This window comes from Oryzias latipes, chromosome 24 (genome assembly GCF_053564925.1).
Source record: "Oryzias latipes strain Hd-rR chromosome 24, Olatipes_Hd-rR_3.1".
In the NCBI taxonomy this organism is placed as follows: domain Eukaryota; kingdom Metazoa; phylum Chordata; class Actinopteri; order Beloniformes; family Adrianichthyidae; genus Oryzias; species Oryzias latipes.
The window spans coordinates 17,959,776-17,973,185 of record NC_136260.1 but is presented as its reverse complement, the minus strand read 5'-3'; the positions used below and the strand labels follow the sequence as shown (position 1 = coordinate 17,973,185).

The window sequence follows — 13,410 nt, the reverse complement described above, 5'->3', positions numbered from 1 at the left end:
AGAAAAAGGGCATAAAATCATATATATTTTTTGCAGCACTTCCAGTATATTTTTTAATCAAATTAGTAATTTATTTTACTTTCAACTCTTGCTTGCTAATCTCCTGCAATGGGATAAAGTAATGCAACACAACATCTCAAAATTGTCTGAACAAATATTTGTTTATTATTGCAAAGGGTCTAGAAAGTCACAAAACATGGAGACAAAATCAACAAGTTTGTCAAAAAAGCCACTTTTGACATTGCCATAGTAGCTTAACCTTTAAAACGTATAAATACCCTAAAAGGGGGAATAAAAACCAAGACAGTCTTCTTGCAGAGAACATTATCACTCTGACAAAATTATTTTGGGGGGAATTTTGGAGGAAGATCTACATGCAATCACTGAGGATGATCGTGTTTTTTTTTTAATGAACTGTGTACCAATTGTTTTATTTCTAGTCAGCTATTCTAATAAATGCCTTAAAGACTTGTAATTTTGAATATCAAAAGCACAACTCCGATTTTTTTTTATTTATTAATATCATGTAGAATTTCTCAAATATGAATAATAATATACTGTTAAAAAATGATAGTTTTTTTTAAATTCATTCAGGTTTTCGGGATCTTTCTTAGCGGGTTCTGAAGATGGATGGATAGAACAATTTTACTAGGATCTCATTGATGGGTTCCACGAAAAGTTTTTATTAAGGAAAACGTATGTATTTCCCTTTGAGGTTATCTTTTTAACTTATCAGAAACCATCCATCTCTAGATGCAGCCATCGTGAGCTTATCAGCATTAGGCACAGTTGTGAAAATTACATCTGGTGATCTGTAGAGGTCTGTATAGTCTGTGCACAAACAGCTCCATTCTGAGCTGCATTGTAGGTCTACATCTTGTCCAACAATGTGGATGATGTCACATAGAAGGCTCTACTCTCACTGATGACTGAAACGCTGAAACCAAGATGTAAAGGAAGACTGTTGAGTTTCTCCTGACACACAGTGAAAAGGCAACAGCAGGTAAGGGGAACTCATCAGTTCCAGATGTTTGTTTCCATATCTTGCATGCTTTTGAAGTCTGTTGATCTGATAGTCTGTACCAGCAGCACCTGAGCTCACAGCTTTTGTAACATCAATCATCCGATCAAAATACCCAACTTGCTGCCTGCTTGTTGCCACCGAAAATGCTGGTTTGAGTAACGCTTTGTCAAATTGTACTGATTTATTTTAAAATGCAACCATCATCTCAATTGAAGATGAAGCATGACAATTACAGATGAAGGAAAATCTCAAGTGTTTTGACACTGACTGCTGGGTTTCACTTGTCCCAGAGCCCCGATGATAGGAGTTGGTAGCCTTGGAAGATGTGCATGTATAAATCTGCTCTGGTTGGCTGTTTCTCATGTTTTTCCACCCTCAAGACTCGCCGGTATGAACACACAATATAGATGTAACCAGAAGACTCCTCCCAATCCCTTCTGCCCACGCACATCTTTCCTGGAATCGCAGTACAATACCCGGACAACCTTGTCATAAGTACTCATCTCCTCTTTCACTTTGACTCATCCGCTATACAAGCATGTACACTGATATGAGTCTTCAAAACTTGGTCACAGAGACGCGACGCTGACACAATAAAAGGGCCTAGAAATGCTGAGTGTCTTCTGTGGACTCCTATAAGAAATTTGACACTACTCCTTACCACCACACACACTCACAGTCATAAATTTACCTTGAATGATGGTTCACTTCTGCAGAAACACACTTATATACAGGCGTATCCAAAAGTTTTGCAAAGAGGGTCAGATTGGGTAACGTGAAAATTTTTGAGGGCCAACCGTTAGGCCTGACATGCTTTGAACCATTTTAATAACATTAAATCCAAACTCTTCAATGAACATTTTATTGCGATGGTATACTTTTCATTTCTTCACAGAAACAAATACATCTAAATACGTGTTTACCAAAGTTACTGTCAATTATTCAAACTGTTCTTTCCCAGTTAGCTTGCAGTATTGACATCATGTCTTGTTTGGTATAGGCCCTCTTGATATTGAACTAATTGGACATGTCTAGACTAAATGTCTACCACAAGAGATAAACATATGCACATTCACCAAATAATCCAAGAAAAGAAGCAAAACAATAAAATAAATGGTCAACTGTATATGCATATGATATTACTGAACCTGTAAACCAATGTTATGCTGTTGCAAATTCTTGGTTACAACAAAATTTTAACAGGGATGTTCCTGTATGGTAGCACAGCTTAAACAACCCAAACTGTTAATTTTCTGACTGTAACACTGCACTGACATTTGATTTTTGTATCAAAGTTACTCTTAATTTAAGGGCAGATGCACTAAAAAGCTGTAAAAGCAACTTAAATAAAGGTTTAAAAGACAGATCAGTATGTTTTAAGCTTAAAACAAACACAAACAGTACAAAAACATCCGCCTCAAAAGGAAAATAACATTATTTTGGAACCAGCATGAGCTGTAGGAGGGGTATTAAGATGTTAAAATGTGTGCATGCTTCTGGGGAAGGTAAGAGAGGAGGCAGGTCACTTCCTTTGAGGATTCACTGCTACCGCCAAGAATTTACCCCAATGCCACCACACCCCCACCCAAACCAAAAAATGAGACATGATCAAAGCGGTTTTCCTTTCGTGAGCACATGTCTGTGTCAAAGCTGGTTTTTGTTTGTTAGATTCTCTTCAGGGCTTATGGATTTAACAAGAAATCAGATAGCTCCTCTTAACAGCTAAAGTACAGTAAAGGCCTCTGAAGGGGACAAAACAAACTCTACAAGAAGATTTTAAGCAGGGAATCTAGCTCACAAGCAACCTATTGTACAATCTTTCACTACATCATTAGGCACAGTTCACCTGGGCAGGTGGAGACTGAGTCTGAGAGAAAAGGTCGACATCTCATACATCAGAAGCTTGGCAAGGAGGAGGAGATCATTAGATTAACAAAACCTTATTCGAGTCTTTAAAGAACATGATTGCTCAGTTGATCCTAAATAAACTGATGTATATTGTGACTAAGAAAAACTTTAGGATATGACAGAAAGCTAAACACGTTTATGTTCCTACTACTGGTGACAATGAGGCCACATCAAAGGTGAAGAAGTCCCGGGAAAATCCCACTCTATGAGGCTGTTTGGAAAAGGCTGCAGAGGTGGTTTGTGGGTAGCTGTGGTGCAAAAACTCCTACCAGTCCACACAACCTCAACATATTGTTCCTTTATAGACCAATACAAAATTATGGTTTTGGTGTTTTTAATATGTTCTTGTGGCATTTTTCTGATGATGGAAGACCTTTGAAAAGGAAATTAAGCTCAAAATTGCAATTCTGAGTATCAAATTGTGTGAATCAGGAGCAGACAAAAGCTTGCAGTTGGAAAAAGCATCGAGGTAGGTGCTGCAATCATTAGGTCACAAAGTCCCTGCTCAAGTGCATTCCCATGCATTTGCTTAGAGACAAATAGATCCATTTACGTCTTGGTTTTCCTTGTCTGAGCTGGAATCTGGCTCCAAACTGTACTTCTGGATAGCTCCAATATTGCTCGCCATTTTTGCTCCAGCAATAATGTTAGTTAGAATTGTAAGGTGCTGTAAACTGGCCTGTAGACAGATGGATGATGGGAAATGGGGGGATGGCTTACTCCATGCTTCTGCAGAAATTACGTCCCAGAAAATTACACAGGTTTTTGGATTTTGAAAAACGACATAATCATACTTAAGACACCACTGGGGACACTTTTAAATGTGTATCAAAAGATTATTGGAGCTGGACTTTAGAAAAAAAAAGTTTATCAGCGATGACACCAGCTGCCACATTTGATTCTGAGCTTCAAACTAAAAAAAAAAACAAGCCACGTCAGATTAATGCACAACCCGTGTGTTGCACATTCATGATCCATTTACAAGGGAAAAAATCTCCACACTTCAGTTTTACCTCCAGGAAGGATCCTGCTTCAATGCTAAGGATGAGTACAATAAGAAATGGAGACACACGTAAACTCACACTCACACAAAGCCATTCTTTATATCTGGCTCTGATTACCCACAGGTTAACAACGCCTTAGCCTTCAACTGCATTCTGACAACTCTGCCATAAAGAGGCCTCTGTGCATGCACACAAAATCACACACACACTTGTTTTTCTTTCATTAGTTGAAACCTGCCATTGACGTAATGCATTCCCCATCATTTCACCTTAACCATAACAACCTTTTGTCTAATCCTTAAATAGTTTTTTATCGAAGACTAAGCTAGAAAGAGCAACATGTTTCAACATTTTTTACTCCACCAGTATCCTCCTTTTTGTATCAACAATTATGTTCCATCAGAACATTATTTTTCATGCACGAATCTCTAATTGACATCCATGGACTCACTAGATATTTCTCACATCCAAACCTAACACCACAAAAATCCTCAGAACCAAGAATCAGTTTAAAGCTACACATCCATAAAAGAAGCATTTGCACTATAAAATCACAAACAAAACAAGCTTAGCTTGACATCGGATATCTTAATCCCACCCACTTCCTCTGGCAATGTGTGGGTGCTTGTGTGTATCTTTTTCTTTCTGGTTTTATATATCGAAACAAGTGTTCTGGACAAGATCTGGCAGTTTTAGGGAGTGATATCCTTTTAAAAATCAAATTACCAAAGTGTAAACATGCTCGTAGTGCTGGCATCAAGTGTGGGTTTCCTCTTAAGCCTCCAAGGCAAAGGAGCTGTAAAAGGAATAGTTTCAATGCAGAACGACCTGACAAGTAAATGTGAGTTAAACAAAATGTTTTAGGTAGAGATTATGACGGCATTTGTTGTTAAGAAGTGCTCCAGTCTTGGCGTGTTCAACTCATCAGTTTAATAGTTGCATGTTTTCTCAGCTTGATGCAACTATGTCTAGAGTGTTTTGTTTTTTTTAAATGAAAAAAACCAGGTATGATGAAAGAAAACAGTGGATTCAACCTTAACATCATGATGTGTGTTAAAGCTCAAACAAAAACACAAAAAAATATTTAAACGTACATCTACAAATGTAGTTTCACTCTAGGCTTGTAGTGATGCTAGTAGAGATTGTATATTGATGTATATTTCACCAATAGTTTAATAGTAAAAGAAAAAATATATATTTTAATAAATTTTAAAACTTTTTAGTTGGAATGCTAAGGGTCAACTGTGTAATTTTTTTCTCATTATTTGAATAAGTAAAAACAACCCTTGATTTTAAAAAGACACAGTCATGAGTTCAAACTTCATGATCTTTGTGTTTGCGTCAGGGGTGTGCCACCTTTAAAGCCAACTTCAAACCCAGTCACAAAGGTCTTATTAAGGTTCTTGTAGCGATTTTGGCCATTTATTTAGCTTTAAATGTTTAGAATATTTGATTACAACAATGTTAACCAATTTTTTTTTTGACAACCGTACAGACGTATTTATTTTTAAGAATGCATGAAAATATTAATGTTTTTTTGCTCGGATTTTCTGTTTCTAATTGGCTTTTTTGGGTTTTTTATTAAAGATGTTTTGCAACAGCAGCAAAAAAAAGTGTATTTGCTTTTTATCTTTGTATTTTAATATATATATATATATATATATATATATATATATATATATATATATATATATATATATATATATATATATATATATATATATATTTTTTTTTTTTTGTTGGTTCACTTACCATGATATGTCTGAGAACAAAAAAGCTGAGAAGGTGTGACACTCTCCTACATATTTATTTCAGAAGCCTGAGTTTATCTTGTAAAGCATAAAATCTAATCTTAAACTGCAATAAAACAACCATAATTTTGTAAATTTGATTACACCATGAAATCTTTTTAGAGTTATGGACCATGTGAAATTTTGTTAGCAGAATACATAAAGTCACACACCCCAGCAAACCAGCCCAAAAAAGCAGTCTTTCCTGGATGTAGGAGCACAGAAATTACATTTTAACACAACTGGATGTTCAGATACAGCACCGTCATAAAGAGTGGGACTTTAGAATAATTGTGAGAAGATGTCTCACCTACTGGGGGGGCTCTCCTGTGGTGAGGGGGGCACTCCAGCGTGCCCTGTTGAGTGCGGCCGAACATGGCAGAGTAGATGGCAATCTGCATTCCCTGTTTGCAGCTCAGCCTCATCCTGTCCTCCTCACAGGCTACCTTACTTTTGTATTCACCTGTAAATGGGGAAAAGGGTTGATGTCTTTGAAATACTCAATGATGAAAAATTGGGCTTTTTGTGTTTTTAACATAATCTTGTAGAATTTTTCTCATGATAGGGGATATATATATAAGGAAAATTAAAACTCCATTTCTGAGTATTTATTCAAATCAAAAACAGAGCTTGTAAAAAGATAGCTCAGTTATAGGTGATGGGTAAGGGGGCGGGGTTGTTACCCTGCCAACAGCTCAGAGGCAACTATCTAATAATCTGCAGAAACTATGTCCTAAATAGTAACTTTTTGTTTTGTTTTGGTTAAAAACAGCATAATTATAAATATAATTAAAAGTCCACTGTCAAAACGTTTAAAACAAATCAAAAGATGTTTGGACTTTAATAAACAAAGAGTCATGCCACTGGTCAAATGTGAATGCGACATTGATCAAACATATTGTGCAGGAAAAAAGGGGGGCGCAGGTTCATTCAATGCAAGCATTGGGTGGGAGAGGTGGACGTGTAGAGCCATGCAGAGGCATTCCTCAAACACATCCAGCTAAAGCGACCGGTGACAGCAGAGAGCAGCTCCAATGGCCTGCAAATAAAAACACAGCAGCAGCCGTTTGTCCATCCGTGTGGAGGAATGCAAAATAAAGAGAGGGAAGATAATATGGGCAGGATATTTCCTGGTGATGGATTCGCTCTTGTTCCCTCTCACACACTCTCAGTTTTCCTTTACTTCCTCTCTCCTCCATCCACCTCTCCTTTCAGAGGCAGTGACATCTGCCCGTTTCGCCTCACTTAGAGCCCACGCTGCCTTTCTTTCTTCCTCTGAGAAGTCCCTGGTTAAGTGACATTGAACAAAGAGCTGTTGATTGGCCCAGGAGAAAGAAAAATGTAATCAAGCAGGAGGGGATCAGTGGATTAACTCTCACTTGTGGTCACTCCAGTGAAAAGTCCTACACAGCTCAGTGCATTTTGGCCCAACAGAGCCTTGAGCCTGGAATGGATGCAAGAATTTGGCTAAGATTAATGAACTGCTGTGGCTCACCTCTACAGTGAAGCACACAGTTTTTTTTTTGAGAGGTCAAGGAGCTAAAAAGGATAAGGTGACACACAATTAAATGAAGAATTTAACGGAACATAGACTTGAGCACCGCATGTACTGTAGCAAAAATAAAAAAGGTCAGCAGGTGTGCAATAGTTTAAAACTGTGTTTTTAACATCAGTAATGTTAAAAAAAACTTTAACATATGTTCTTTACACTTCTCCACCAGAGAAGCAAATTCAACTTTTTGACTAAAAAATGGAAATGATTGATTATCAATGTATTTGTTTCCAACTTATATCAAATCTTAACTAAATGAATAAATATATAAAAATGTTAGTGTCTCTCTTTTTTAGCAGTGATAGCAAATATAAGAAAGATCAGTTCCTGTTAAAAGTGGCCAAAGTACTGACAGAGTTAGCATTTTCTGACCATATTCTTTGCAATAATTTAAAAAAAACATGTCCAAATAGCTGTTCATTTTTTAACCAGAAGAGTATGAAAAAACACATAAATCCCTAGCGTCACACAAATGTCTTTAAGTTCTGAATAAATTATTTTCCTTTATAAAAATCCATTTAAACACAAAAAGAATCTAAAGTACGAAAAGTTAAGAAAGGATTAAAAGAAATATTGTACTTTTTGTTTGAGTAGAATAACAGTACTGCATTTTTCATAGAATAAGTTGAATTTGTTTGCATAGTTTGGCCAGTGGAATGATTTCTACTTATAGATGCGACTTATATGTGATTTAAAAATTAGGCTCATATATTAGTTATTTGCCCATGACAATGCTAGAAGACACTGCAGGTGTGTGCAGCAGTATTTGCTACTAAAAGCAATGAAGAAGAAGCACCAGCCTCGATGGAGTTAGTCAAAAGTGACAGATTATCAAGCATTCAATGGATTTAGAAATTTGAATTGATATAAAGAGTTAAGTTGACTTGTCAGCATCTTCTTTATGCTATGTTGCGCTAATATACTTGACACTTGCTCGAATCCTTCTATGTCTGTTAAAGGCAAATACAGTTACAGTAGTGAAACATACATGTATTCAATCTAATATTGTTATCTATTACGTTAATATTATTTCCTGTTCAAGATGAAATGTCCATTCTTCGTTCCATATTTGGTTAAAGAAATTTCTCCAAAAACTGCGACTCATAGGTATGATTTTTTTCTTCTTTACTATGCTTTTTTTTTGCCTCTGCGACTTCTACTGCGGAGCAACCTTTAGTTTAAAAAATACGGCACATGAATTTATTTTTTTCTCTTGCATCTAAATAAACTTTCACCTTAAATTTTTATTTCCTAACAATAGAGAAGTGATTAAAAAGAAGAAACTGTGCATCAGTGTCAGAAAACCTCAAGACTTTGGGACTTACTAGGTCGGCATTTGTACCAGACAATGAGGTATTTACTGCTGCCAGGACACTGGTCCATCCCAAACATGCGGCTACTGACAAGGGCTTGACAGCTCCTTCTGTCTTGGCATTCATCCAGCATTTTCTAAAGAAGGAAAGAGGAGCATAGAGTAAGAGAGACCAAGCATGGGTTTAAAGCAACAATGGTAAGACCAGAAGCCTGTACACATTGAGTCACATCAAACAGGCCGCTTATATCCCCTTAAAGCCAAGGTAAGTACAAGTCTGTAAAGCTCTGCTCCTCTCATTTCCTGGCACTGCTCCCCTTGTCCAGTTTCATCATCTTTTAGCTCACCAGGTAAGAACATTCCAGTACTTAACAATATCCCTGACTAAAATCCAGAATGCTGGAAGAATTTATTACAGTTCAGCTTCAAAATATAAGGCATCATTGGAGCAAAGCACAAAATTTAGTTTCTTTTCTTTTATCCCATTAAAAATCTAGCAGAAAAGAACCAGTCGACAAAATGAATTCTGAATAGTATAAATGTGTATTTTCCTATTTAAGATAGAACGCTCTAAAATAAAACCTAAGCTCGACTGATTTAGAAAACAGAAGAGAAAACAGTCGGATGAAAAATAACCCAATCCATTACAAAATCAGTGAGGCTCAAATTAACCTGGAAAATTTTCCCTTTTTTTCTCTTTCATGGAATTGAAAGATACTGTGAAATAATGAGCAGAACTTGCTTGCAGTTGTTTTTATATTTGTTGATCCATGCTAACTACACTGACCCACAACTGAAAGAAAACTAAGCTTTTATGAATAAAGATATACCTGTAGTGCTGTCGACACAGAACAATATGGATCATTCTCTGGAGAGTAATGAGAGTGCAGGAGGGCCTGGTAGGTCTGGGGGCACCTCGAGAGATCGGAGGAACCTCTTCTTCCATAGAATGCAGACTGAATGGTGATGGTGGTCCGGGGCGGGCAGTGAACATACAGGAATTCACCGTCACAGGCCTGCTGGGTGTAGTTCTTCAACACTGTGGACAGATAGCCTTTAACAAAGAAAAGGGATCATTAGCCCTTGATGTCCAACATACCATAATATTCTTGATAAAAACACACATTGCATGAATTTCTAAAACAAATTTACAGCTCAAAATTTTATTTACGAGTCAAATCAAACCTTTTAGATTGTTTTGTTGTTGTTTGCCTCAGAATATGACACGTGTGGATTCTTGTTATGGTCATGGAAATTCTGAGAGTTTCCAAATGTAGTTTGATTTTTTTTAAATCCCAGTGACTTGACTTCCTTATAAAGATGCTTTTGCAGGGGCATATTTAACCTATACGATCTGGAACACATGTACAATTCATGTGTTTGAAGCTCGTCTGAACTCTAGAGAGTCAAACGGGCGAACTCTGGCGTCTCGGCTCATTTGTATGTTGGTTTTTAGTGTAGTTTAGCAACAGTATGAATGTAGGTAGACTATTCAGCAATAAGAGAATGAAAGTAAACAAAAGAGTGACAAATGCCACCGAAAGCCTTAAGGTTGTTTGATTCTTCAGATTCGTCTAAATTACAAATTCCAAATCATGTAAAGGTTGAGCAAACATGACAGTCAAGGAACTGCTCCGGGACACATTTGCCCTTCTTATCCTGGTGTAAAAATTGTGTTATGGGTGTTTATATGTTCATTTGGCCTTTTTTTTAAGATGGAGGACATAGTACATAAAGAAAATTAGGCTTAAAATGACATTTCTGGGTATTCTTTTCCCATTTAATTTGTTGTGAATCAGGAGCAGACAAAAAAATGCAGTCGGAAAAAGCTTGTAGCAGCGACCAAAAACCAACAACAGCAAACCACAACCTCCCTGCTTCAGTTCCTTCAGATGCATCCACTTTTAAACGACTAGATCCATGTACGCCTTCTTTTTTGCTCATCCGAACTTGCATCTGGCGGAAAACCGTACAGCTGGATAGCTTCAATATTGCTGGTCATTTATGTTGCACAGCTAAAGTTAGGTTGGGGTTGTGAGGGGCAAGTAAGGGAAGAAGGAAAATACACTTAATGGAGGTATTAAAAAAGTGTTGCATTCTCCTTCTAATCAAACTGCATCTGCCAGAAGACCTTAGACCATAAAATGTCTCCCAGAGCTTATCTAGCACATTCACTCATGAACAGAGAAGAGGAGATACGGAAATCTCGTCTTCTTAGTTAACAATTAGAACGGCAGTTATGCTTGAAAGGAACAACAAACACTCTTAGGTCTATCACATTGTAAACTAAGTTATACATCTACTTCTTAAATGTCCCAAGTAAGAGTTTTACAAACAAACTTGTAGAAATGTCAAGGCGCTGAAGCTCAGACAGACTCATAAAGTGGAGACACTGTGATTCAATTGCCTTTTTTTCCAGTCATCTTTAAGAAAGAGGAAGTAACAAACAAGCTGTGCTGACACACACAAAATGGACACACATTGTCCTCCTATCACCATGGTCACAGATTAAAGGAGCAAGACATGCGTCCCTTTTTAGAAGGTCACTAATACACAAACAAAAACAAAAAGAGTGTTTCTCCAAAAGCCGTTTGTCCATCAGGAGCTAAAAATGAAACAAACTAAAGGGTTATTCTGTCTTAATTGACTGTGTTTAATCCAAATTTGACACAACGACATGAGTGATTTTCTGAACACTTTTGTTATTCTAGCCTAAAAAATTAAGTATTACATCACTGATACAACCAAGATTATTTAATCATGTGGTGTCCATTGATTCTCCTGTCAACAGTAATGCTCCAACAACACACCCCGTCTGCTTTGCCTGCCAAATTCCAAACGAGGGAAGAGGGAACTTGGTATTTCCCATGGCAGCAGGACCACACACACACAATAACCAATCAACAAAAACAACATGGCTGGAGCAAGCACGCTTGGCTCTTGAAGACAGGGTGTGTTGTGATGGTGTAACACTATCACACTCTCTGCAGAGGGTTCCTGGCTCCGGTGCCATAAAACAGCATTCTCTTGTCTGCGTAAATTCACCATGGAAGCCGAAAGGTTTGGAAAGGATTGACACAGACAGGGCTCTAGACAGAAGAGGTAATTTGCCAACTGGGCGTTTCAGAAGAGAGCCGTCCTTGTGCAACAGCTTGAGCACCACAAACACTTCTGCACACCTTGCTCCACCCAACAAAAATGGGACTGCAAGGAAAAGGCAAACAGATTATCTCACACCAACCCTCAGGTGCTTTCTAAAGAATCTGTCTTCCCCATTCCACCCTCCTCCTTCCATCTCTTTCTTCTAGTTCATCACTATTGTTGCCTCCGTGCTACCTGTTGACTGAGGCCTCCTTCCTTCAAGGCCATCAAATCAGACAGAGGTGAAGCACCGGTGCAGACTTTCCAACCAATGAAAGGTTCCCCTTCAAAGAGAAAAGGCTGAACAATGCCGTGAAAACACCCAGGCGTCTTTCTTGTCGTACTATTTTTATGTGCGGCCAAAGTCCTTTCTTAACAAGATCTGTTAAGAAGCGGCAGGAGCACAGACCTATTTTGTCTGCTGCTTTGTTTTTGTTTTTTGTTTAAAAGACAGTCGGAAGCTGTTCTTGTACAAACAGATCTCTTTCTTCTACTACAGGGGGAACAAAGCGATCTGTTTTAGGCAAAGATGGACAACTGCACTTGTCTGGTGCCTTTTTGGTTGTTAGGAATTAGTCACATGATTTTAACTTAACCTGCCTACTCTTCTCAAAGCTACAAATGAGTTGCCCTGGTGAATGTTAGCTCCTCATCTGCGGTCATGAGATGACCTTAAAGTCTGACCAAATGAGGGTAGGGAATGATGGGGATTAGAGATGAGCCGCTGTGTTGTGTCAACATGATAAAGTAAAAGACCGTGTGAGAAGGTCTCCCAACCTTCGAATCCAAGTTTACAGCTCAGCGGGTACAACCATGCCTAAAAAATATTGGTGAGATAGTTTGAAAGTGAAACCGGGGTTCCCCAAAGTGAACCAACATTATCTGCCTCTTCTATCTCTTCTATCTGCTGATTCCTCTATTTGTCTACAGAGTTGAAGAATTTATTCTAAAATAAGTTTATTGTAATGTTGAAGCCAAAAAAGAAAAGGGGTTAGATGTAACACATGGCATTGTGTTATTCAGGCTCGGGGGCTTTCATTCCTTTTGAAAAATGCTCTCTTTTCTCATTGGTCAACCCTTTAGCATGAAGAATGTGCTGCAGGATTAGGAATAACTGACATGTTATTACAATGTTGCTTTAGTGCAGCTTCTAATTCAGCTCCTTGCTCCTTTATGTACCTGTATAGTTTGCGGGACTCATACAATGTAAAACAAAGCAGACTATTATAAGATTATAGTTTAAAATGATGCCACGAAACTACCTGTTTAATGTACAGTTTAGAAAAAATCATAATAAAGTAGCAATAAACTGCAATACAATTAAAGTATGTCAGCAACAACCCTTGTAAACATTTCTACAAAGATAAAGAAATGTCTTTGGAGTACTGAAATGTCAAAGGAGTTATTCATCTTGGCAAATTATGTATTTAGGATTTACAGCGTTTTAACTTTATTGGTATTATTTTAGGCAAATTATAGCCATGAAACCAACACAGCTTCAAAGACACAGAACTGCAGGCTTGCTGCACGAGAAGGAATTCCCTTTTAGTGGTAATTTCTGGGAAAAGTTGAGGTTTACCATCAAAGACAGCGCAAAATGGTTACCGCTCAAGTAGTGTGGAGATGAAGGTAAAAAGTCAAGAGGAAGAAAAATGATGGAGAAAGATAGCTGTTGGAAA

At 37.6% G+C, this 13,410-nt stretch overlaps 1 protein-coding gene across 1 annotated transcript in view; it reads right to left on the bottom strand.

Moving 5' to 3' along the window:
• eva1aa (eva-1 homolog A, regulator of programmed cell death a) overlaps nucleotides 1–13,410 on the bottom strand; it is a 60,398-nt gene that overhangs the window by 32,788 nt on the left and 14,200 nt on the right. Inside the window, exons 2-4 of the mRNA XM_004083462.5 lie at nucleotides 9,421–9,644; nucleotides 8,604–8,727; nucleotides 6,037–6,189 (exon numbers count right to left, since the gene is read on the bottom strand). Coding sequence (XP_004083510.2) covers nucleotides 6,037–6,189; nucleotides 8,604–8,727; nucleotides 9,421–9,644 — 501 coding nt within the window. The remainder of the gene's footprint in view (nucleotides 1–6,036; nucleotides 6,190–8,603; nucleotides 8,728–9,420; nucleotides 9,645–13,410) is intronic.